Raw genomic sequence first — 26,094 nt, 5'->3', positions numbered from 1 at the left:
TCCCTCAGAAGTGACGTATAAGGAGCTGGAGGCCCCGCAACCTGCCCCACAAGTGCCAGGCCCATCTCCTCCTTTCATTCCCAAAGTGTTATTCAGGCAGGCAAAAGCATGAAGTGTGCAGAAAGCTCCTGCTCTGACCTCAAAATATCTAGCTCAGGAGGAGGAGGAGGAAGAGATGGTCCTCTTGCAGGGAGCTTTTGTCTAAGGAAACCTTTAAGTGTGAAGTTGTGCCATTGCCACCACCTCCCATTCAGGCCGCAGGGCTGCCCTGAACCCTGTGCAAATGTCCAGAGGGGGTCCTTAGCAATCCTCTCAGCTTGGGGCCAGTTAAATCTGTGAGCTGGCGTCTGCTTGGGTGCTGAGAGCTTAAAAGCTGACCAAACGCTGCTCCTTCCTCGTATGGTGTGCTGAGGAGCAGGGTGTCTTTGCCCTACTTCTGCCCCTTGTGGTCTCCCTTTCCAGCTGGCATCGTGTGTTTGCTCCTTGTCCTTCAGGCATCTCAGCTGCTGAGAGACCTCTGCATGCAGAACATGGTGTGGAGCTACTGCAAGAGAATCAGCCCTGAGTGGAAGCTGCAGGTGGGTAGCGCTGGGGCTGCCTCCTTCCCTGCCTGTCCCACCCCAAGGAGAATGGCTCTATGTGAGCGGCTTCCAAGTGGCTCCTCCTTTCCCTGGGGAGCGCTGTGACTCCGCCTGTCTCTTCCGCAGCTGGAGCAGAAAGTGGTGGCCAGCGAGATCTTCAAGGGGAAAAAGGACAACTATCCTCAGAGCGTCCCTCGCCTCTTCCTTAACACCCGCCTTGGTGAGTGGGGCTTCTCAGGCTGGCCAGGGGCGGGGCTGCCGTCTCCAGCTAGCTGCTTCCAAATGCCCTTCTTTCCTTTTTGCGGCAGGTAGCGAAGAGATTAATGCCAAAATCCTTCAAGTGCTGGGAAACGAGACGCTCAAGGTAAGTGAGCCATGGAGGCTCTTTGGCCCCGGCTCAGGGGCTCTGAAGGGAGGAGGCCGAGCCGGCCCAGAAGGTCTGGCCGGGGTGGAAGTTGCTGCTCTTCCCTGCTGCCCCCCGTAGCCTCTTGCTTCAGGCACTGTGGAAATTTGCTGTTGGGAATTCTCGCTGCTCCTTTCAGTATGCAGTTCCCGTGACCAAGTATGACCGCAAAGGCTACAAGGCCAGAGCCCGGCAGCTGCTGCTCACCCAGAATGCAATTCTGCTGGTTGAAGAGGCCAAGGTCAAGCAGCGGATTGACTACGGCAACCTGTCAGGTGCGGAGATGGCGGCCAACAAGCACTTGGCTGGCCTGGAGGCTGGGTGGGGAGAAGCTGCTTTTGGAGCAAGCGTTGCCTGGTCCCCGTTGTTGGGAGCTGTTGTTTGTGACACACGCATGCGGCCAACTCAGAGAACTTTGTTTTCCTCTGAGATTTTAGATGCACTTTCCAGAACCTGGCTGTCTGCTGGCATTGTGAGGCATGTTTGTGGGCCTCTCTCCCCCGCCCAGGTCCCTGACAGAGCTTCCTAGCTTGGAGCTCTGGAGGTGGCAAGAGGGGCCTGTTCTGCCTAGAGGGCTGGAGCTGCCAGTGTTGCCACAGAAGAGAAAGGTGGCCGTGCCTGGAGAGGCCACTTTGCCAAGCAAAATGGCTGTTTCTTGTCTCAACAGGAATCTCTGTCAGCAGCTTGAGTGACAGCCTCTTTGTTCTCCACGTGATCCGGGAGGATAACAAGCAGAAGGTAGCTTCTCAGCTCTATTAGCTGTGGATTTGGGAGGAGAGGGGATTTGGGAGAGGGACCAGGTACATGCTGGATTTGGGGTTTGGTGGCTCAATCCAGTGATGAGCAGCCAGATTCCCAACAGATTTGTACCTTGTGGGAGTTTGAAAATCTTTCTGAAAGACATTTGGGTTTGTTTTCCAGGGAGATGTGGTGCTACAGAGTGATTTTGTGATTGAGACTCTGACCAAAATTGCTATTTGTGCCAACAAAGTAAACAGTGTGAATATCAATCAGGGCAGGTGAGATTGCTATACTTTTATTTTAAAATGTCTGCCCCACTCTTGATATAAAATAAGCTGAAAGACAGGTGGCCTGTCTGATGTGGGTCCTAGGAGCTACCGCCCTCCTGCTTCTCTTAAGAGTAAAGGCCTCCAGGCCTGTTCCTGCTTTATTAAGGGAAGGGGCAGTCTATAGGTCAAACAGCTTTGCCAGAAGAATGTCCTGTGTATTTTGTGTTGCTGTGGAAAGCCAGTGCCGCATCAGGCCACTGGGCAAGCTGACAAACAGCCCCAATATCAAATCCCAGCTCTGCTCCAAGCTCACAAGAGGCGAGTCTCTCAGCCTCAGATTGTTCCTCTTCAGACAGCCATGGCCTGGATTATAGGGATGTTAGGACTGTAAAGAGAATTTACGAGAAGCATGTTGAAGATTGGGTCACTGTACTCGAGAGACAGTACTAGTGACAAGCCTTGTTTGTTGGTTTTGTTTTTAATCCTGCCTTTTATTGTCCAATTACTGTATACCAATTTCCATCTATTAATCCCACCCCTGGGCATGTGGTGACATGGATTTGGCATGGCTTAGCTAGGTCCCTGGTTCTGCTTTTGTGCTTTGAGCCAAGATGCCCCAGTAGAGCTGCCCCAACTCTTCTCCTACCCTTTCTCTGCAGCATAAAGTTCACCGTTGGGCAAGGCAAAGAGGGCATCATTGATTTCACATCGGGATCCGAACTGCTGGTCGCCAAAGCCAAGAACGGCCATCTTGCGGTCGTAAGTAGCATTGGGCTGGCCAAGCTTGGAGTGCCTCCACCCTTCTGCCCACCCCCCAGGGCTCACTTCATGCGGCTCCTAAGCCAGTCTCTGTGAGGTGTGAGCCTTTATGCAGCTGTTCATGCTGCATCAGGAGCCTCTCATCCCTCTTGGCAAAGCCCTGCCTCAGTTCCTACTCAGCCCTGACCAGGCTCCTTGCCAGCTCACCTTGTTCGGTTTTGAGCAGGAATAGCTGCTTTGGGCTAGCTGTTGCTCTCCTTCCACAGCTGACCTTTGTCTTCCTCTCAGGTGGCTCCTCGTCTGAATTCTCGATGACAAAAGCTGCCCTTCCGCAAGGGACCTCTTCGTTGGACGAAATTCTGTAATCCTGGCTGGACCCTTTCCCTGCCAACCTTTTGGGGGGTGGGGGCTGCTTTGCAGACCTTCTTTGTAGCTACCAAAGACCTGCAGATCCAAAGAATTATCCTCTAATTATGTCCTTTGGTTTCCATCGTACCAGGCAGGAACCTTTTGTCACAGCAGTGGTGGCTGCTCTGTCCCCTGGCTGTGTTCCACCTCAAGGCCAGACCCAGAACAGCAGCAGCAGCAGTGAGAGAACCTGTAGAGCTGCCGGCCAACTAAATGAAATGCCAAATTTTATACTAAAAATATTTTATGAAGATGTTTTCTCCTAGATTTTTTGATGCTTTGTATGAAAATGTAAAAGCCATAATACATGTAATTCTGTTAGTATGCCCTAGCTCATTGTATGGGATGTTTGCACTTTGAAAACTATTTTCTTATTTTTAATTGGAAGAGCTGTGATAGCAATCTATAATTAATGCCCGTCTGCCTTGCCCTGACCTTCTCATTTCCTCAGTTCACTGTTGTGGCATCTTGCATCAAAAAGCTTGGGCTGCTTTTGCTGCAAGACTAGCAATGCTTGCCCCTCTATCCATTTGTGCTGGGAGGGGCTTCTGGTCCTTCATGGCTATTTGCCTGGAATATCTGTCTGCCCCAGGCCTTATTGCAGCCAGCTTAGTTGGGACAGTTGGCAATGATGGTTTCCTTCCCCCACATGCTACCTCTGGGGTTTCTCCCCCTGTAAGTTACTGCCCTCCCCGCTATGAACTTTCATCCTGTCTACCCCCAGCCTTTGCAGGGTATTTTATCATGAAGTGACAAGCATGGAAACAAAACCAGAGCTTCTTAAATGCCTTTTCAATAAAGTGGAGTTTTAAGAATGCAGAGGTGCTTAATTTAGGCTCTACAGTGTTTGGCTGCTACAGTGGGAACCCCTGGGTTTTGGAAGCAAAAGTATTTTTTTTACCACCTTTGACACTAAACCAACTTTTTGTGAAACAGTTCCATCTCGTGTCCAAATATTGTTTTTAATCTGAATATTCAAATTATATGAAAAGCCCTATTCATTGAGTCAGAATTCTTTTCATTTCTTCATTGCCATGTGGAGGCATGATTTGTCTTTTACAGGACCCACAAAAGTTTGAGCCCTTCTTTAATCAGTAACAGTAGCTGCAGTGCTTTCAAGGACAATTACTCAAGGAAAAACTTCTTAGCGTAAAAATGTGAATAGGAGTTACTTTTGTGGTTGGACTGGACAAGCTTAAAGGCACATTACTGATGGGTAAGATGTAGAACTTGGTGTGCTTGTATCCTTAGCATCCTGCTGCTGCTGCTGCTGACCTTCAGAAGCCAAATTAGATTTTCTTTTCAGACGGGAATAAATGTTGCACCAGGCCTGGAATGCTGTCCATGCTATAGTGTATATAAGATTTAATGCACTATTGCTATATAAATGCCAAATAAATTTTTACTAAAATCATTTTTCTTTGCATTACAAACTAGCTTTAAAGTGCACTGGGACACTGTCTAGGAATGACATGACAGGTGGCAGACTGTGGCTTTAGCTATGGCGATCTCTTAGCCTGGGTCAGATGTAAAAGCTGCAGGGGGAGGTACATTTGACCTAGCTTTGTCTTTCTTACATTTTGTATCAATGCTTGCATTAATACAAAATTTGAGAGAAATTACAGCTCAATGGCAGCTACTCAATCACAGCACTGTCAGTTTAAAAGGAGCTGAAATCCAGAGAAGCCACTGGTAGGCAAACTGGAGAGCTGGGATGGATGTGCAGATGCACATCCAGGGGACTTTTTTCCTACCCAGCCTCATCTAATAAAGGAAATGACCCTTGCCACCCCTCAGCTTGTTCCTTCTTCAGAGTTTGGTGATTTTCCTCATCACTGCAGTTTGGGGCTGGGCTGTACTTAGTCCACCTAGCCCAAGGCTGCAGCACCCCCACCCCACCCCTGCAAAACCACCATTACCTTGGCTTTGTGGGCCAGAAGCCCAAAACCCCTGAAACACACTATGCCAAATACTCCAGATGGAGAATTGCTCTCACCTTACATAAGGCAGCATCCTGTGTGGCTTTAATTGGCCTGGAAAACCCTTTATTTTGTAAAATATATATACCAGTACACAATACAAGTTCAGAGGGTAGAAATTGGGGTGACTTTCACAGATGACCCATTTTGGGATGGACAGTGGTGGCAACTCAAATCTTCCCATTAGTGTGCTCACTTCTTGTTTTAAACTGATAACCAAAAAGTGGCAATGGTCTCTCTTTTCTGGTTTGAGTTTTTGAAAACTGGTCCCATGAAGCAGAATTACCTCTGTGAAGAAACTAGAACCTCTCAATTCCAACCTCTTCCTAGGGAAGAGTCAATGGGGATCCCCAAAGCTGCAAGAGCAGCAGCCAGCAGCTGGGCACTGCCAGACTCCTACAGCATCATTTGGTTTTTTCCTTCCTTTTATCAAAAATTCATGTAACAGATTGGTTGCTGCCCAGCACTGAGGGAGGTGGCAGATCACTAAGTGACGGTGCCTGCAATGGCAGCCAGGGATGGGATGGATGTTGAGCAGAAAATTTCTTGCCATCTGCCTCCACTTCACTGCTCCTGGAGCTTGGCGTGCCAGCCACAGATAGAGTCCAATATGGGTCCAGCTAGCAGCAAAGAAAGATGAAGCAAGCAGCCTCAGAATGAAGCCTAATGGCAAACTACTGCAACCCCCCTTGCTGTGCAGTCCTTGGTAGAAACCACCTGCTGCCACCTGTTCAACCAGAAAGGGGAGGGCACAGGTATTATGGGTGTGTGGCCTGTTTCTCATCAGAATTGTAGCACAGTTGGTGCTGCAAAGCGGCTTCTCTCATCTTGCACCCACTAAAGTATAAATAACTAAAAAGTATGAAGAGTCCATGCAAGTGTAAGGAAACGTTTGTGCAACTGCACACCTTTCACACAACACTAGTATGATCTTTTCATTGCGTTTCTGTGGACTGGAGATGGCTGAAGGCCACTGCCCTAGGAACACATGAGGACCAGGTTCCTGGCTCCCATCGCCAAACAAGGCACCCAAGATGGCCATTCCATGGCCAATACAAAGAAAAGGGGTCCTGGGACAAGTCATTTGCTCCAGTATTTCAACAGACTGGTGGTTCTTGTGGCAGGCTAGACGCTCACCCTTTACAGATATCCCCCTAGGAAAGGGATCCATTAACTGCAGTTCTATGTGTGCAGGTAGGAGCAGTAGCAGCTGTTAGCACAAGGGCCAATGCCAGAACCTCACTTGCCCCAAACAAATCTGTTAATGTGCAGACTCGCCATACCACTGGCTCATTTGGCATTTTGAGAATTTTTTTTTGGGGGGGGGGAGAAATTAACAGCTCTACAAAATGGAAACAGGCTGCTGAAAGGAAGGAATGGGCACTTGAAGCAAGAGATCATTTTTAACCCTCCAGTACCAACTGCAATTCTTGGCATCATTCAAGAGGGAAACACGTTAAAAGCCCCAAGCCCCTACCCACTCGCCAAGAAGGGTACTGAAAGGCATCACTAAGCATATTACTGCAAGCGATGGAGACTGATGGGGGCCTGGCAGATGCTGATTGAGTGCTGAAGCATTTCCCACTTTTGAGAGGGTTCAGTAGAGAGCAGTCTGAGGTGCAGAATCTTGACACAGTATTTTATTTATCCAACAGACTCACTGCTCAGCCAGAGGGGAAAGCCCAAATGAAGCTAAAAGGCAAGGAGACAGTTCAGACCAGAAGGAGGGTACAAGGCATTAGCAGGAGGCAGCTGAAGCAGCCAAGGAACAGTTTTGGGGGCCGGAAGGCTTCCCCACAATCCTTTCAGTGTTTTGTCAGCATGTGACCAAAAGGACTGAGCACAGCTAACAGTGGAGTTGTACTTTGAAAGGAAACTGAGCCGTTAAGAAATGAAAGGGAGCATGGCTTGGTTTTCAAAAAGGTGTTCTAGCTCAACCAGAGTACAAATTTTTGACTGTTAGGCAGGTGTCTGCCTTGCTGCTTCCCTGATAAAAACTCTTTCCATGCAATGCAACAATTAAGCAGATCGAACCACCTCAGATTGATTCAGTGCCCAAGTTTGCGCTCTCTGGGCAGCCGCCAATTGAGACCCATAAATTCTGGTGATGGCCCTCTCCATTATGCTACAGCCAACCTCTCTTCCATTAAGTAACACTTTTCTTCCTGCTACTTGTTCGGTCTGCAGCTCTTGCTAAACATTTACCAGGGTAAAGTAGCAGTAGTATTTGGCATCATTTTAATTTAGGGTTGTTTTATTTAAGTTTAATGTTAATTCCATGCTGTGTTTCAGTAAGAACAATACAGATTCTGTATCTGTGGCTCCAGTCAGATATCCAGTAGTACAAATTAGCTTCAAGTTACACATACTGAACAAAAGAGGTTGAGCTAGCGAAAAGGGAGGGGGGAGGGAGAGAAAAATATTGAACACACATGCAGGCTTTCAACGCCACCTTCAATGCTAACCTGCTTGGAGGGAAAGTAAAGAGAAGGCAAGAATGAGCAGCCACGGATTGTTGAACCGTTACCAGCACCGTCTGTTGCAGCAACATCATCTCAGCACAGTTGGATTATTTTTTTTTGCTTTTTGTTTTTTCTTTTACAGCAAAACCACTACAAGAACTGTCCCAATGAAACCGGTAACTTCAAGCTAAACGCCCAATTCTAAACACTCATATAAAATTGTTTAAACAATTATAAAAAATGAAAAATGCCAACACATGCACTCTACAGTGCAAGCCTCTGCTAGAATTCTAATGGCTTCCAGATGTCACCTCCAACACTGACAGAAGACAACACAGGAATGCAGAAAAAGCCTCTATGCAGCCAGTCCGGTTAGTGTCTTAAAAGAAACTGAAAGCTGGCACCAGTAAAATCCACAGACATTCACTCTTGCCTTTTAAAGAACTTTTCAACTGTGTAAAAAAACCAACAGGGTAGGAACCTAAATTCTGGGGCCCATCACAAACGTCAGATCAGATGGTTCCCAGGGACACTGAGGGGCTTATGGGAGTGGGTGCGGTAGAAGGGGGACAAAGATGGGGGTCTCTTATTGGCCTTGATGTCTCACTGGTTCTCATCTTCCACATCCTGCAGCGCTTCTTTACTCTGTTCTTCACCTGGGAAGGAAAACAACAGAATTAGGCCATGGCTATAGGACAGCAGATCACCCTGTCGTTGAGGCCTTTGCCTGCCTGGATTCACCTACAGAGCTTGGCCCCTCACAGCAACGGCAGGACAAGTGGGCAGCCCAGCAATGGGTGCCTGTCACAAGAGCAGCCCCCCCCCCCCGCCCAAACTGCATTGGTGAAAGCTCAAATGCTGGCCATCAAAACAAGCATCCAAAATAACCAAGTAACTTCCACAGCCAAAAGAAACTCCTTCCTCCTTTCTCTCTAGGACCATGGCTCTTTTCAGTGGCTCATATCTCTACAGCAGCACACTGTTAGTCTACCCTGCAAACCTGCTCTGCAGAAGGAAAACACTGTTTTAATGGTTACTTTGCAACTCCAACACAAGCAGCCTTGTGCCAAAGGTTACAGAAAGGGTTGTTTTGACCAAGGCTGTTCACATGCTTGGTGTTAATTTGGAGCCACCTCCTCAGACTGAAGCATGCAATGAACACAGACTGCTCCACTGCCCTCTGCCACTAGCCAGTTGGTTCCTGGCCTTACACACACAAGCATGGACCCCTAAATCCAAAGGAGAACACGCCTAACATGGCATGGCTCTAGCCCAAGACATGCAGGACTCGGATCAACCAGCAGAACAACAAGATGGCCAAAATGCCTTGTTTGTGCCTCTCCCTCCTGGCACTCCTCTTGCAAGAGGCAGAAGGAATGTGTCCCTGCACGTGCCAGGCCCTTTCATTGGGGCCACTGAAATGATAAGCTCAGGGGAACCCTGGCAGTGCAGAAGTTAAGCTTTGCCATTTTGAGAGGCACAGAAACGTCTTGAAAACTGCCTGAAGAGCAAGCGCTTAAGGGGGCCTGCCCAGGTCTCCAGAAACCCAATGCCAATGGCCCATATTCAGAACCTATGGGAAGCAGGTGAGCTGGTGCACAGCCCTGAAAGAATCAAGATATGCAAGCAAGACCACGAGCATTAGTGCCAAGGAGGAAGACAGTCACTCCCCAAGTAATCATGAAGACTTACAAAGTAGAGTTTTAGAAAATGAACAGGTGAAGTTCCTTTTAAGAATCTACACAACAGAAAGGGGGGGAAACAGGAGTTAGAGAGAGGTAGCAAATGACCCCAAGAACAATGTTTACGGAAAGCAGGAGATGGAAAGTGGCCAGCCCAATTTGACTGGTTAGGAAAGGGACTGCAAAGACTGCACACACAAAAGTCAGGCACACCTGGGAATTGCCACTGTGCACTGATGCTCCCTTTTCACCCGTCACACTTTCTAATAAATAATAATAATAATAATAATAATAATAATAATAATATTTATACCCCGCCCATCTGGCTGGGTTTCCCCAGCCACTCTAGGCGGCTTCCAACAGAAATATTAGAATACACACCAATTTCTTAAAGATTAAAAGCTTCCCTAAACAGGGCTGCCTTCAGATGTCCTCTAAAAGTCTGGTAGTTGTTTTTCTCTTTGACATCTGGTGGGAGGGCATTCCACAGGGCGGGTGCCACTACCAAGAAGGCCCTCTGTCTGGTTCCCTTGACCAATAACTTTTGAGGCAGAATCAGTCATCCTCAAGTAGATTCCTAAGCATGCATCTTTTCCCTGGGTGTCATTTTAGCACACAGGTAGTGACCACTTTAAGCACGTCTAATTGACACACAATCACAGACGGACAGGGTTTTTTGGATGCGAAAGAAGACTGGGGTGGGGCAGAGCATGCTTATATGCCCTCCGCTGACGTGCATGGGGGTAGGCAAGGACACCCCATGTGAAATGCTTGCTGCTTGCTTTTCACAATAGGGATGACTACTGAATGAAAAACCAATTAACTTCCCCAAAAGCAGGAAAGGAGGAATGGATTACCCCTTGATGCCCTTTTGATACTTCCTTGAGCAGCTGAGGGGAGGACAAGGCCTTCTGGAAGGTGGCAGCCCACAGGGTGACCTTTTGAGCACCCAGTGAATACCTTTTGGTCCTCCCAGGCATTTTCATTGTAATGGGTGCATCTATTTTAGTGATTTGAGACCTGTGCACCATGCAATCCTCCATACTGGTTTTAAATTATTTTAGTTGCTGTGCTTGCAGTGGTTTTAACTTTTTGCTTTATTATTGTTTAGCTATTCTAAATTGGATTTGTTCTGTTTTGTTTACAGTATTTATAGTCCACTCTTCACTAAAAAAAATTCCATTCCAGAGTGGGTAACAACATAGAAAAATTTATGCAAAAATTACAAAACCATATAAACAATGGTGTGTACACAATACAAAAAGCATAAATTTATGTGTTGCATAAATACAAACATAAAGGACATATAAAAACTAATTTTAAAAAGCCCTTCTCTCCTGCTGCTGCCTGACACTCCTGACCCAGAAAGGTACTGAACCTTTTAATACTGAGTTGAAAGAAAATGAGGGTTGACAGCAACACTTAGATTTCCCTGAGAAGAGAAATACTGGCTCCACCAGCAAAACCATTTCTGCTAGATGATGCTGAATGGTGTGCCTGTGGTAAGACTTGGGGAACTGGGTATGTTTAGCCTGGAGAAGAGAAGGTTAAGGGGTGATATGATAGCCATGTTCAAATATATAAAAGGATGTCATATAGGAGGGATAAAGGTTGTTTTCTGCTGCTCCAGAGAAGCGGACACGGAGCAATGGATTCAAACTACAAGAAAGAAGATTCCACCTAAACATTAGGAAGAACTTTCTGACAGTAAGAGCTGCTCGGCAGTGGAATTTGCTGCCAAGGAGTGTGGTGGAGTCTCCTTCTTTGGAGGTCTTTAAGCAGAGGCTTGACAGGCATATGTCAAGAATGCCTTGATGGTGTTTCCTGCTTGGCAGGGGGTTGGACTGGATGGCCCTTGTGGTCTCTTCCAACTCTATGATTCTATGAGTGTTGCAACAGTGAAGAGCTGGGTGGAGAAACAGTACAGGGTTTTGCAGAGGGGGGTCTGTTCTGTAGCTGGGAGTGGGGCATCCAAGTCTGACAAAATGAAGCCCAAGGGGCCACCTGGCCCCCCTTTTTTATGTACCAAACGTTTAGAAAAAATAACTGTTGGAATTCAAATCTGGACAATTTGCTGACTACCTGAGAATGTCGAAGCAAAAAAAAAAAGACCTGAAGAAGTGTGCATGCGCACGAAAGCTCATACCTATGACAAACTTAGTTGGTCTCTAAGGTGCTACTGGAAGGATTTTTATTTTATTTTTTGCTGACCAACACGGCTACCTACCTGTGACAAGTACCTGAGAATGGGTGTGAGAGTATCTGACACCAAATACTACTATTTATTGCACTGGCATCCGCAGCATGGAGTGCTCCCTGTTTGTGATGAAAAACATCTAGTCCATTGGGGGGGGGGGAATGTGGCAGAGCACCTGGCCTTGCAAGCAGAAGGCGCCACATTCAATCCTTGGTGTCTTCAAGCAGGGCCGGAAGACTCCCTCCCTGAAACCCTGCTGAGCTTATGCCAGTCAGAGCAGACATTAGCAAATTAGGTGGATCAATGGTTTGATGCAGTATGGAGCTTCTTTTGCTCCTCTCCCCCCAACAAATGCTGCTTTGTACTCTTGAAAACTTCAGGACCCCTCTGGGTCGGCTTCCTACAGGACCTAAGACAAGGCGCTCAGCTCCATTTCACTTGTTCTGGTTCCATACAATGCTACCCCACACCTTGTCTGGATCATGTACCAAGCAGAAGTGCATTTCCCACCTTCCAGGCACCAATATTCTGCACTGTTACCCGTAGCCATTCCTGATTATAAACAGCAGCCAAATTCCAGCTGGGAAAGTAAATTTTGAAACTAAAGGTCAGCCCCCCGTTGAGAATCTTCATATTTTAGCATCAAATTGAAACCATTGTAACAGAGGTCAAATGAACTTCAAGAACAGTTTCTTGTAGATTATTCTGTGTGCATGGAAGGTTAGCTTGCTTAATTCTTTGGGAGAAAGAAACATATCTGCCTAAAGGCAATAAAAAATCTTAAGCCATCTGTGCTTTTGGGCTTCAATATGTCTGAACTTGAAAATGTAAAGCAGAATTTGAGCTTAAAACGCGAATTGGTAGATTGTTAAAAAAGGTTTTAAAAAAACTAATATAAGGCAATCAAGATTGCATCTGCCATGGATACTTTAGTTGAGATTTCTGCATTGCAGGGGGTTGGTCTAGATGACCCTTGGGGTCTCTTCCAACTCTGCAATTCTACGGAAAACCCCTATTTTACCAAGTACCTACCATCCTTTGCTTCTGGAATGTTCTAGGTAGTCGTCTCAACTCAATCCTATGCATGCTTATTTAGAAATTCTAACCTCATTCAATGGACATTCAAACTACATTTACCCAAATCTGCAGCCTTTGTTTCCAGTTAAGTGATCTTATATCTTGATTTGACATGCGTTGCCAGTGAGCCAGACACACAAGCCTCTTAAGCAGGCATAATTCTGAAGCAAGGTCAAAGATATGGGACTATGATTCTTGTTCAGGGTTATATTCTGAAAATGTATCAACTTCAGATTCTCCCAACCTCTCTCACTGCGAGATTTAAATCATGGCTGAAAACAATCATTTGCATCACGTCAATTTAAGTCAATCCACTCCTCTGGCAAGATTTCCTGGTCTTCCTCTCTAGCCAAGTTCTTAGCCTAGAATTGGTGGCTGCCCAAGTCAACGTCAAACCACATTTGGGATGTGAGAGACACAAAGAAGAACCCTCAAGTGGGCAGGGGGGGGGGGTTTGCAGAGATGGACAAGAGGAACAAGGAGGCTCTGCAAGCAACAGGAGCTGCCCTGGGTGAAAAGGAACAGTGACTGTTCCCACAGAAACAACTCTCTGCTATGCTTGGGAGGAGGAGCTCTGTGAGCTACCCAGTGGTACACTAAGGAGAAAACCATGAGGCCTTTTTAAGCCGTTATGATGCTGGTAGTCTCAACAGAAACATCTCATGTGATGACCATCGTTTTCTTTTCCTTACTTCACTTCACGCTTTGCAACTAGTCTGGGACTGAACAAGTTTCTCGCAGCATTCACAGTTAAACTGAGGGAATCAAACTGCCCGCTATGTGGAACCAAGGCTTCTCCGTGGGACCCCAGCTGACATGCAAAGTTCATGATGGCAACTGGCTGCTTTCTGCCCTCATGGCCTTTTGAGCTCTTTTTATCTGTGACGTATTTTGTGGCTTGTCCTTGTTTGCTTTTTAATGCTAGGCCTGGATTCAATGTTGAAGTGACTGCATTTTTGCTGCCTTAACATTGTTTTGTACCCAATGTATTTTTGCCTAGAGAAATAATTTTTGAGGCAATCAGCAATATGCATAATACAGGCACCCCACCTGTTTACATGTGCTAAATATGCGTGCGATAGTGGAGCACACCAAACCCAGAAGTGACCCAAAAGCATCACAAGGGGGGGGGCAGTGTTTGCAGGCTTTTTCAATAGTGCTTCAAATATATGCAATTTCACTGACGAGTGCAGTGCCTCAGAACATATCTTCTGCATAATTGGGGGAGTGGGTTGCTTGTAATGAATTAAAAAATTGTGATTCTCAAACTAAAAGCTTCTGAGGTGCATAAGAAACACCCTCCTCCTGCTTGTCACCCAGAGATGACAACTCACTGCAGTAGCAAATGCAGACACTGAGTGAGCCCAAAACAAGGCCACAGAAGAAAGAAGAATGAGAACAATGCTCACAGGAGTGTAGCTGAAAGGAAAAAGCAAAAGCAACCCCAGAAAAAGTGTCTCATGGGCACATTGATGAGCTGGAAAAGAAAATGAAGAGTGCTGCTTGGGCTCCTGAGGGTGGAGTGGATGTCTGGCACCCTGAACAAGAGCTAGAAAGGGAGGCCACAGCAGTCCCCCCTCCAACAGCAAATTCAACTGGCTGAGCATCTTATACAAACTAGGGAGATCCTTAGGCACACGTAAGTATGCAATTAAAAGAAACTGTGGAAAAACTGTAAAAGAAAAAGGTAGTTTTAAAAAATGCTTGCAGCTGAGCCCATGGGAAAGAGAAAAGGGTCAACATAAACCGGAAGCCAGACTGTGTCCGTTCATCAATCAACCTGGAAAAAGACAAGAGACTATCCATGTGTCAGTTGGAAATATGGAGAAGAAGAACTGGAGCATTTCTGATGTGTTTAAATGCCATTAAGAATCCTAGATGGGGAATCAGAACTGCATGTCCTCCAAAATATAAGCATTAAAAGATTCAGCTTTGAGGCTGACAGTCCCAAGGGGCTCAGCTGGGGGAGAGAAAAAGTGTACTCTATCTCTTCCCTAACACTTAAATACTGTGCCCCCCACAACGGCCTAACTAATGTGACAGACCTCCTGTTCCAGGCTGGCTGGAACCATGGGGACGCACTGAAACCTTCTGCCCCACTTGCTCCCCCATGTTAAGATTAAGGCTGGAGAATCATCAGCTACTCACCGTCACCCTGCATGTCTGAAGTCCATAGTGTCAGATTATCACGTAACAACTGCATGATAAGTGTAGAATCCTTATAGCTTTCTTCACTCAGCGTATCCAGTTCTGCAATAGCATCATCAAAAGCTGCTTTTGCCAACCTACAAGGAGATGGATGACACAGTGTTCCAAGATACCAGATCTAACAAATCAAAACAAATTCATGGAGGACAAGGCTAGCAATGGCTCCTAGCCACAATGGCCAGAGGCAGCAATGCTCCTCAATGCCAGTTCCTGGAAACTGTGTGAGGGGAGAGATGTTGCACTCAAGTCCTACTCATGGGCTTCTCTTGGGCCACTGTGAGAACAGGAGGCTGGACTAGGTGGCCTCCCTTTGGCTGCAGGGCTCTTATGCAAAACCACCACCGAGATACCATTGCCAACTTCTACAGCACTCTCAGGATTCTCTCCACTTTTTGTCTCTCACTCAACACTATTTCATGAAAAGTGTGTCACTGTACTTCTAAGGCCAACCTGTCCTTTTCACATGCTGCTCTTCTGCAAAACAGCAAGCTCAAACCAGGGGAGGAAAGTTTTAACCCACAAAGATGACCAGGGGTGTATGGGGGGGGCACACAAAGGCAACCCTTTTGCACGCCTACCTGGCTGCGCACTCCAACAGGCCCAGAGACCCAGAAGCAGTGGCAGCCGCAACACCCACCCACCTGCCCCTCTGCCCTGACAACTTCTGCTTCTCGCCCCTGCTCCGAGCTGCTGGAGACAACCTTGAGAACTCTGCTTAGCAGGCACCTCCTCCCACAAACCCTCCCATGCGGGGGGGGGGGCTGCTCCTCACCTGCAGGCGCGGTCAGGAGAATTAAGGATTTCATAGTAGAAAACAGAGAAGTTGAGGGCAAGTCCTAGGCGGATGGGATGTGTTGGAGGAAGTTCTGTCATTGCAATGTCACTAGCAGCTTTGTAAGCCACCAGGCTGTTCTCGGCAGCTTCCTTCCTGTCGTTTCCTGTGGCAAACTCTGCAAGATACCTGTGGTAGTCCCCTTTCCTTGGGGCGGGCGGAAGGAAAGAAGAAAACATTGCTTACTTCAACAGCTTACCAGCTGGCATAGCATTCCATATAGAACATTTGAGCAGAAATTTAAATATATAAATTTAATTAATAAATAATAAAACAGCTACGCAAGCTGTTGACTGTGGAGAGGTTTGTTTCTAAGCTCAAATAATACAATTTCCTTTTCTTTACTGATAGTTTTCTGCCTTAATTTCCCCTCTCCCCCCAACAAGAAAGCATGAAATGGTTGTTACATTATGGTGAAGTAGCTAGTTTACTGTCTGAATAAAGGCAAAACATTCATTCATGTCAAATTTAATTAAATATAGGAGTATAATTTTATGTGCTAACTGATGCTTGCTATGTTGTTCACAATACATTTTATGTTCTTAACAATATTATACAAGAACTAATGAAAAATATTACAAACACTTCCATTTCTCTCTGAACTTCTCCTTCCTTCTGGAGGGGGCAGGAGAACTGTTCATCCTCTCCTGCCCCTGCCTCCCAACATGTTACACCACTAGGGAGGATCCCATCACCTTTGAGAAGAACCCATTCTACCCACAAGCATCATAGCTAAGGCGCCTTCCCCATTTCACACCTACATTTTATAATAGAAAACCTTGGATTCGCCAGTGTTGGCTGCTGGAATGAGGTGTTTGTCCAGTACATCCAGAATATCACAACAGATTAGTTTCAATTCAGTCTCAACCTTGGGGGAGAGAGGAAAAAAGAATAGCCAATTCAGAAAACCTGCCGCCAATGAATAAACAGAACTTTAACAGAATTTTTGAATAATCATCAGTCTCACTCATGTGGAAAACTGCGTGCTGCTATGCCTTCTAATCCCTGCCTCCAGGCCAGGTAGTTTCTGACTCAAGGATTTACCTCCCTCCCCTACAAGCCCAAGAGGTATACTGTACAAAGTAGGAGCAGAGAGGCCATGATGCACTCCGTGCCCCACTTAAATGCACCAGGGGGCAGAATGGAGGGTCTGAAGGAAGAGGCCTGCTGGGCTAGCTGTTGTTTTGCAACCCCTGAGGGAAGCATTGGCGGTGGGGAGATGCACAAATTTCATCAGGTGTCCCACAGATCTCAACATGGGAGCCTGTAGAGAATTCTTTTGCCCACTTTTCCCCCAGCTGTTGTTCACAGCGACATCCTTCCACTACCTCACCCCAATCCTAAAATCTCCGGCTTTCAGAAACAATACCTCCTTATCTGTGTATTCACTGTAGTGCAAATGCATCCCCAACTCATCACTGCAATAGGGTGATCTAAGCTATTCCTAATTTCCCAGTGACCAATGAATGATTTGCTATTTGACCCAGCAACTCACCCTAAACTCTTATTTGAATCCAAGGCTGAGACACTACTGTATCTACTGTTATTAAGTGAATACAACACACAAAGCCCTTTAAAAATCCAGGGAACTTTTCAGAGCTTGGTTTCCCTGAGATGCAAATTCTTCACTGTGCAGACCTGTGGATGCCAATTATTAGACAGTTTCATTTCCACAGCACAGAGGTACCACTGTTATTCCCTTACAATTCCAGTTCAAGCGATTCCCATCATCTTTATGCAAAGGACGGCATGCTCGATCGTAGGTATGGGTGCCAAACAACGGATCCCCCACCCCAAAGATTGTCCACTTGGAACAAAATGAGACCATTCGGACCTGGTGCTGTGGTGGAATCCACCGGGGGGGGGGTGCTGTTGTGCAGGCTTTCCATGGTTGGCCAGTGTGAGCAGGATGCTGGACCAGATGGGGGCACTGTCCTGATCCATCGGCAGGTCTCTACCTAGGCTCTTAGGTACTCAAAAATGAACTCTATGCTGCAGCAGTCAATGGCAAAATGAATGTTTGGCATTTTGAGGAAAGGGATGGATATCATAAATGCCTTATATATAAATAGATGATTTGTCTGTGCTTGAAATGCAGGCACAGGGCTGTCTGTCTGGTTTTCAAAAGGATATCAAAGCACTGGAGAAGCGGGCAGATCTTCACAAGGAGGAAAGGTTCACACTCCCAAGGTTGGTTAACCATTTGTGCTCTTTTACCCTTGGCTCCTGTAGGGAGCCGGTTGTTCCAATTTCCCCTTACTCCTGCATGCCCCATACATACTGCCCTCTGGAGCCAATGCAAGGAGGGTGCAGAGGAAAAGGGAACCACCCATTCCCTCCAATTCATAGAAGCCTCCATGTGCAAAGAGACACCACTGGATCTTTAGAGACCTTTAGAGAGCTGAAAAGCTAAGGAGAAATGTAACAAGTGCTGTGAAGGGAGTGGATACTTTTCTCTCCTCCTCCTAATTCAGGAACCATGATTTGCTCCTGCCTTTTGATATTGCCCATGGTTTTCATACAATCAGACACAGAGCTGAAAGGGACCTCGAGGATCATCTAGTCCAACACCCTGCAATGCAGGAATATGTAGTTGTCCCATAAGGAGAATGAATCTGCAAGCTTGGTATTATCAGTACCATGCTCCAATTGAGCTATCCCTGGAGCTTATTAAAGTCTTATTTATCAGATGCAACACAATGTCTTTCTTATTTATTTATTTATTGACACACCATGTGACCTTGTTACAGGGCTGCAAATATAAAGAATTAAATTCACAGCCACCCTATAAAACTGGCAGTTGTGTTCAGAAAAATGCTTAACTGGAAGAGGATAGTCATGGGTTTGCTTGTCTGTTAAGATTTCAGAAGTTTTTTTTTATTCCTGGTCAAATGAACGCTTGCCTTGCAGCTGCTCTGTGCTCTAAGAACCCCATTTCCTGAATCTATTGGGGCTCCTAGAGAAGCATCCAAGGCCTTTGATTGCCAGAAGCCCAAGAGCCAAAAGCAGAAAAGGCATTTCACAAGCAGAGGTAGCCTTATTGTTACAGGATTCAGTCTTCTAAGGAAGTAGAATGGGCAGCAACACGCTCCAAGGTGAAGTGATTCTAGTTTCAGGTTATAGCCCTTTTCTAAGTCTGCCCTTTTCTAAGAAGGTCCTTTCCGCCCACCCTTGTACCTGAGCATCACTTTTCCATCTTTCCCATCCCTCGAAAAAGGTAAACAGCGACTGGGAAGTTTTTTTCCCCCAATGGGCGGTTTCAGGGCTTTTTACCCTCTCTGCTGTAAATCTTAGGGTTCCCTCAAACCAGCTGATATGTGCCTTCTGTGAAAGTTGCGGTTGTTAGTACAAACGCCAGCAATCCTGGTTGATTTGCTATACAACTGAAGATGAAATGTGTGCCTGTGCTGTAACCAGCAGCCCTGAAGACAGCTCCTCCTTCCTCTTTCACATTTACACCCAGCACCTTGACTGGAACAAGCAGAGACCAGGAAGAGAGCAGGTGCCTCAAGAAGTAGCTGCCCAGGTCAAGGAAAGGTCCAAGTGCACCTTGAATGAGAATGAAGAGCGCAAGCAAAACACCAGTGCAAGGTACACAGTTTTGCTGGCAAAGAGTCCAACGGAACCATGCAGCTGGGATGTTGGGGAGGGAGGGGAATTCCCAAGCTCACCCATGCCTCAGTCTCCACTGGGAAAAGTCTTGCTTAATCCCAAACTCAGCCATCACAGAGAAATCATGAAGCAACCCTTACCTGGGGGCCACCCTAAACAGCATGGCTGTGCAGCTGGAGAAGTTGTGTTCCACAATCCAAAACTCACACACTGATGCTTGGAACGACCTCCTTTTTTGGAGGTCTTTAAGCAGAGGCTTGACAGGCATATGTCAAGAATGCTTTGATGGTGTTTCCTGCTCGGCAGGGGGTTGGACTGGATGGCCCTTGTGGTCTCTTCCAACTCTACGATTCTATGACCACAGTGTCTGTGAGCCCCCCACCCACTGAACTGTGTTGCATGTAGGGTTTCAAAGGCCTGCCAGCTGCCCAAGCGTCCCAGGGGTCCCTTCTCTCCAGTGCACTCACCATTTGCCGATACTCCCGGATCATCTTCAATTTGTCTTCTCCACCTTTGTTTTCCTCTTTCTGTTCAATGCTGCTGATTATTCTCCAAGAAGCTCTTCTAGCGCCAATTACATTTTTGTATGCAACGGACAGCAGGTTCCTTTCTTCGACGGTCAGTTCAACATCCATCCCAGCTACTTTCTTCATTGACTCAACCATTTCTAAAGAGAGAATAGGTGTGTCTGTGTGTGCTTGAGCAGAGTTGCTCTCCATGCCCTCCCATTTAAAACAATCACCAAACCAGACACAAGCCTGGCTTTGAATTAATTAATGTCAGTCTGGACAAAGCTGAGCAGGGGAGGCAGGAGGCAGACAGCCACTTGCACAACCCAGGACAGCTTCACAGACTTACAAGATCTCAAGCGGTGTGGTTGTTATCACCAAAGCACTTTCATTTTGCATCAATTATGCTATTCCAAGGAGCCAGGAAAGGGCACTGATGAGCTGCACCATTGACATGCTCAGCTACAAACCACCAGGTCTGTGATTTCAGGTCAGCTACTCAGATTAGGTGTACATCATACAACCTTTTCAGCCCTCAAGAGTTCTCCTGTTCATGCACATGTAGCATGAAAACAGCAGGTGCCTTCACTTCAGTGGATTTATAGACACTGTCGCAAAGAACAGTAATCAGGAATGGAGCACAAATATATCAACCAACTCCAAACTGTATCCATATTAAAAGGGAAGCCCAGTATTTATGTAAAGCTGCTTTGCGGCAACCATCATTTATCACTGGGCACCAGCCGCAGTCAAGATCTGCTCTATGATACAAGATGAGGCATTCCAAGCTATGCTGAGCCAGATGTGTGCTGGAGAACAGTGATGAAAATGACCGGATTGTATTCTGCTATCTGTTATCACATGTTTGCACTGCATAATTCCTTCTGCTTCCAAAATATAAATTTCTAAATATGGAGGGAAAAGGGCAGAAACAGAAGCATTAGAATGGTTAAGAAGCAGGGGAAAAGAGGTCTTAGCTGGCTGCTTTAGCAGAGGAAAGATGAAGGGGCAAAAAATGCAGGAACCAAAAGGGGGGAGAGAGACACTAAGAATGCTCAAGAGACATTTTCCCAACAGATTTTAAAGCAATACTGTTATTCAGGCGGGAGTCTTTAAAATATGCTAATAAGTTATGCATGTATCATGTTTCTAGAGTTGAGTATGGGTTTTAGCCTGAAACACATTGGGCAATAAAGTATATTCAGTGCACCTTCATGGTCTCCTATCCATTCATGCTTAGAAATCACCCAAACATCTGGGATTGCCAGGCCCCTGCAAAGCAGGGAGTGCCTTTGACCTTATACTGCACTTCTGAAGCTTAGTTTTCAAATCAGGAAAGGCCTCCTGCTCTGGGAGAACCTCTTGCCTCTTGTTGTTAAGGAAGGAGGAGCAGCTGTAACCTGGAAGGGGCAGGGGGAGGGAGAAGAACACCTGTGATGTTCAGTTCCTGTGTCTGCAGGGAGCCTTTGAAAGGCAGCTTACCATGCTTTAGATGTACCATGTGAGGTGAAATAAGAAGTCAGCTCAGCCTTAACGTTTCAAGCAGACAGGTGAAATGGAACCAGGTCAACACACACACAGTCATGCCCAAGAGTGGTAGTGACAAGCTGTGTGGCACTCTTATCCATTGCCACTTTCCTTTGCCCAAGACGAGGCTACCAAGGCCAGGGATAAACCACAAAGGTGGCGGCTTCCATAGTCTACATGGAGCTAAAAGGCACTTTATGTGAAGACTGCATAAAGCCGGCTGGGTCAAGCGCTTACAACTCCCAAAGTGTCCCACACACGTCACTGCAAATTGCCCAGCTCCTTTTCAATAAATACAGACTTCCTTGTATTGTAAGTTGGCGAGGATGGGATGGAAACAGGCCACCGAATAGCAAGTGGCTTTCTGCCCTGGACAGCTCCACCCTCCCCTGCTTTGGAGAGGACCTCCCTGCACTGTGATCAATGGGTGCTACCCACAGGAACAAGGGCACCACCCCACACTCTCTGCCCTGTCAAATCTCCCTGCCCCTCAGCATGGAGAAAGGATAAGGGCCAGTGTCACACCAACCCAGGTAAATGCTTACTCCCTACAGGTTGTAAAGCTTAAGGGGAAACTGAGTGAAGCAGAGAGTCTACTTTTGCTTCCGGGTTTCACAGCAGCAGATGCTTTTAAATACTAGAGCAAATGGACCTAAGCAATCCCCACATCTTCAGTTCCCCAGCAAGGGACAATGATGGCAGCTGAGCAAGGATGGTATTTCCCAGTAAACCGCCCCCCCCCCCGAGATTATCTTCCTGCGAGTCTCGGAATGGTTGTTCCCCCTGCCCAATAACCGGCAGTGGTATTCTAGAAGCCAACCCCTCTGCTTTCAACGAGGCTTAGACCCAGGAGAGGAGAGGAAAAGAGGCTGGCCAATACCCAATAATTCTGCCGGTCTTTCCAAGGAAACACGTTGGGGGGGGGGAGTGCTCGCTTCAACTAACCAGCAAAAAACAGACCCACCGGGGAAGCCCGTCCCCAGTGCGGTGCGCGAAACTGACAGCGAACACACACACATCCCGCCAGGCGATCGGGGGCTGCGGGAACCGGGGAAATGGGTGGAAGTAAGAGAGGGAGCCCCTTTGCCCGCCCGGAACAAGGAGCCGCGTCGCCCTCCGGCTGGCTCTCCGCCTCCGCCCGCCACGCCCCTCTGCGCCGCCGAGACCTCCGGGAGCCGCCCAGGCACAGCGTGGAGCTTTTGTCCTCCCCGCCCAGGAGACCCTCACGCTGCCTGCCCGCCCCGCTCCCCCGCCGGCGTCTTCAGCGCCTGTCGCACGCGGCAGCCATTTTGTGTGCGCCCCCCCCACTTCTCCCTTGTCGTCGCCGCCGCCGCCTCCCCGCCCGCCCCGTCTTGCCGGCCTGCGCCGCCATTTTGTGCCCGGCGCTCCCCTCCGCCAGCCAGCGAGGCAGCCGCCCGCCCCTCCCTCCCTCCGCTGGCCCTTGGTCGCCGCCGCCGCCGCCGCCCTGTTCTGGTTCCCCGGCTAGCCGGCCTGCTGCCTCCCTTCCGTCCCTCTCTCCCTCCCTCCCTCCCTTCCGTCCCTCTCCGCCTCCGCCGGCCAGAGGGTCGGCGTCGTCGTCGCCCCCCGCGCGCACCATCGTAGCGTTCGGCCTGCTCGGCGAGCTTGGCCTGGTAGACGAGGTCCTCCCGGTCGTCCATGTCCGTCGGGCGAGGGCGGCGGGGGCTGCGCGGGGCGGATGGAGACCGATGGTCCGGCGGGGGGGGCTCAATCACGATCAGCTCTCGCTGCTCTCCGGGCAAAGATGGCGGCGGCGCCTCCTCCCGCTACATCCGGGCACTCCGGGCCGCGCGCGCAGGCGCACAGCTCTGCACGCGCGCGCTCCCTCCCGTCCATAGCAACAGCGGCTCCTTAGCAACCGCGAGAGCCGCGGCGTCGAGCGCCGTCCGCTTCCGCCCTGACCTCCAGCGGTTGTCCAGCGGGCGGGGCGGGCGGCCTCTTCGCGCCACGCAGCGGCTGGCCTGTGGCGTAACGGTTAGAGGGTCGGACTAGGACCCGGGAGAGCCGAGTTCGAATCCGTACCTCAATCCCGAAACTCATTGCGTGACCTCGGGCCACTCACTGCCTCTCAGGAAAAATGTGCTATATAAATGCAATAAATAAAGCCTGCAGATGTGTCCTGGGGAAGAGCACTCCATTCGGGAGTGGGGCGGCCTCTGAGAAGGAGTGCTCTGCATGCATTCTGCATCACTGGTGGGCCTCACAACCCCGCCTGTGCCCTTCCAAGGCACACGACTGCTGGCTGGACCCTTGTCACCCTGTGCCACCTCCTCCCTATTCCCCCCCCCCCCCGCTCAAACGGCAATGCAAGGTCAGGGAGGAGGCTTGCCCCTGCACTTCTCAAAAGGACACTTTTTCTGTTGGGTGCAGGACGGTATACAAATTTATACAAATATGTACTTTGCCAAAGTAGTAAATAATTATTTCTCAAAAGATCTGTTGCACAGTTAACTGGGGACACCTTTGTAATAAATTAAGATTTTTAAAATAAAAATAACCAGTTAACCAAATGTTGGCAGTCTGGCTTCAAACCTGGTTGGCAGGATGTGTGCAATGGAGAAAGCTTTCCACAAGAATTGTTTGATTCCTATACTACCCTTCATCCGAGGATCACAGGGCAATTAACACAACATAAAGAGCTCAAGAGGGTGGAGAGCCCAATGGCACTAATTTTCAGACTTCCCTGACATGTATCTTTAAAATCCTCATCTGTCAGGCACTCAATGCCAACGCCTGCCAAGAGGCCCATAGAAACTTTGGACTAGCCCAGTGCACAAGTAGGCTGCAAACAGGTAGAAATAGCTCAGTTAACAGTGACTATTCAGTGCGTGAGCAGCTGGCATGTCCACAGGGAGAAGTTGGTTTGAACTAGTTTATTTGTCAGCTGTAGTCTCAATAGCCACAGTGCAATCTAAATTTTCAAGCACATCAAAGCAGTGTCAAAACTCTTATATGCCATGTGAGTTATATACAATTTAAAGTGGCAGGAAAACTGAAACTCATCCACTTTGGGGACACATAATGTCCTTTTAATAGTAATTCAAATTGCATCCTACATCTACACAGAAATTGATCCTAATGTGCAAAGCACTTAAGAAAATATTGAGGTGCCTTTTCAATTTTGTTACAATCATCCTAGGTATCTCACATATCCATATGTCTATATTTTTTAAGCAATGAGTCACAAATACAGTTTTTGCAATTTTTATTTACTTCACGTATTATGCACATGTCAATTACATACTACAAAAAGTAACTGTCAAGGAAGTGTGTAGTGTTATATAATACAGTGGCACATTTTTACATGTTTTTCATTCTTGTTTGCTTACTTAGTATCTTTCATCCAAATTGCATGTTATTAAAGATGATTAAAATACTTGCAGTATTAGGAATTCCAACAGATTAACAAGATTAAACCACAGCAAGTTTTAGTATGAAAGGCTGGGTTTGACTTAGATGGAAGACAGGATACGCAGCAGCGCATTCAAAGAGAGTTCAGTATACCGATGCAAAACTGCACCAGAGAATGAAAACAGGGCAGCCGATGGTGGTGCTGTAGTTAGAAACCTTTATGACTTACACTAGCTGTAGCCCAAGTTAACCACCCAACACTGACCAAGTGATGCAGTCTTAAATCTCTGAAGTAACTAAGAAGGAAGGAGCTTCACTGTGGCAAGGAAAAAGTAGCCTCTGATCTTGTACAGGAGTTTACGGTAATGTCATCCATGCTTCCCTGCCTTCCAGCATTACTCAGCACAAACATTGTAGCAAATGGAAGTTTGTTTTTTTTCTGTTCTGTCTCAATCACTGTTGCATTCTTAAACACAGGGACTTTCCCCACACAACTTAAGAGAAGGGGTGGGGGTGGGGTCTTCCAGATGTTGCTGGATGACAACTCCCATCACCTCTGCACTACTGGGTGGGTTTGCTGGGCTTGACTGGAACTGAATGCCAGCAACATCCAGAGGACCGTTGACTTAGGACTGCCAAGCTGATCAGTTCCAAACTGAAATGGACTGTAACACCTATATTTTTTTATTTAAAAATGCAGCACATCAAGGTTTAATTAAAACTATTGCATTTCTCTGTAAAATACAGTTCCATGACAAAATTTAATAGTGTGAAAGAGGAACTACTAAAATCAACAAAAGCAAAGAAAGGTCTATGGGTTTTAAGACTGTAGCATGTACTAAAGCTGTTTAATAAGGAGTTATGTTATCTTACAGGAAATGCTGTAAAAAGAAAAGGGAGAAACTTACTGAGGAATTGGTCAACTTTATAGAGACCGTCAGGCAGGTCTCAACTATCAAATTCCAGTTAAGGAGCAGAATTAAATAATAATAATAATCTGCGTTCCCCATAGAAATCCAAGAAGGTTCATGAAGGCAACCGATTGTGTTCACGACTTGACCAAGAATTTGGAAGCATGATCTAGATAAAACATGCAACAAGCACCATCAGAAGGAATATTACCTGCCAACCTGAATTATTGATCAGCAAGAGCATTTTGCTAAAACTTGTCTGATGCCATCACACATCTACAGCCAATTTGCATGACTCTGTAGGCACTGCCATTTCACCGTAAAGCAATTGCACTTAAGCAGAAGTGAAGAACTAACATGACCACTGCAGTGTTCCAGTCCCAAGGGCCTAACACACGGTGGTGTATTCTGCACATGGTCTGCATACTGGGATCCAGCTACTCCACTGCAACGTGTAACAAGACAACATCCCAGTTATATGGGAGCATCCAAAGGACTTTCAGTTCTTTATCATTTAGGAAGAAAAGCCTTCTTTACAATTGCTGCCTATTCTGGTCACAAGTCTGTT

General features: G+C 47.2%; 2 protein-coding genes across 8 annotated transcripts in view; one reads left to right on the top strand and one right to left on the bottom strand.

Annotated features, from left to right (window-relative positions):
• Positions 1-4,576, top strand: part of MYO1C (myosin IC) — a 39,716-nt gene extending 35,140 nt beyond the window's left edge. For 5 of the 6 annotated variants that reach the window (XM_060268421.1, XM_060268426.1, XM_060268423.1 and 2 more), the window contains 8 exons: positions 495-578; positions 708-801; positions 890-945; positions 1,124-1,259; positions 1,652-1,722; positions 1,906-2,003; positions 2,654-2,753; positions 3,042-4,576. In XM_060268421.1, coding sequence (XP_060124404.1) covers positions 495-578; positions 708-801; positions 890-945; positions 1,124-1,259; positions 1,652-1,722; positions 1,906-2,003; positions 2,654-2,753; positions 3,042-3,068 — 666 coding nt within the window. In that variant the 3' untranslated portion in view covers positions 3,069-4,576. Of the gene's footprint in view, positions 1-494; positions 579-707; positions 802-889; positions 946-1,123; positions 1,260-1,651; positions 1,723-1,905; positions 2,008-2,653; positions 2,754-3,041 lie in introns of those variants that run through there. The other variant, XM_060268422.1, reaches the window with a different exon arrangement.
• Positions 4,577-6,760: 2,184 nt separating this feature from the next.
• Positions 6,761-23,041, bottom strand: YWHAE (tyrosine 3-monooxygenase/tryptophan 5-monooxygenase activation protein epsilon). 2 transcript variants are annotated; one of them, XM_035138831.2, is made up of 7 exons: positions 22,841-23,041; positions 19,678-19,877; positions 16,360-16,466; positions 15,539-15,745; positions 14,707-14,843; positions 9,295-9,340; positions 6,761-8,258 (listed from the first exon to the last, which is right to left on the bottom strand). In XM_035138831.2, exons 1-6 carry the CDS (start codon positions 22,902-22,904, stop codon positions 9,333-9,335), a joined length of 723 nt encoding a protein of 240 aa, XP_034994722.1. In that variant the 5' UTR covers positions 22,905-23,041; the 3' UTR covers positions 6,761-8,258; positions 9,295-9,332. The 2 variants fall into 2 exon arrangements, with proteins under 2 accessions (XP_034994722.1, XP_034994721.1); XM_035138830.2 differs by lacking the exon at positions 9,295-9,340 and having other exon boundaries at positions 22,841-23,039.
• Positions 23,042-26,094: the final 3,053 nt, after the last annotated feature.

The sequence above is a fragment of the Zootoca vivipara genome, chromosome 15 (genome assembly GCF_963506605.1).
Source record: "Zootoca vivipara chromosome 15, rZooViv1.1, whole genome shotgun sequence".
Classification (NCBI taxonomy): domain Eukaryota; kingdom Metazoa; phylum Chordata; class Lepidosauria; order Squamata; family Lacertidae; genus Zootoca; species Zootoca vivipara.
This window is presented reverse-complemented; position numbering and strand designations above follow the sequence as displayed.

What these genes read in the sequence shown, in the direction of transcription:
- YWHAE (XM_035138830.2), bottom strand. Translation starts at nt 22,904, where the DNA reads ATGGACGACCGGGAGGACCTCGTCTACCAGGCCAAGCTCGCCGAGCAG. An exon ending in GCAGGCCGAACGCTACGATG is followed by an intron (nt 19,878 to 22,840) that starts GTGCGCGCGGGG and finishes TTCTCTCTTTAG; the next exon opens with AAATGGTTGAGTCAATGAAG. An exon ending in AAGGTTTTCTATTATAAAAT is followed by an intron (nt 15,746 to 16,359) that starts GTAGGTGTGAAA and finishes GCCCGCCCCAAG; the next exon opens with GAAAGGGGACTACCACAGGT.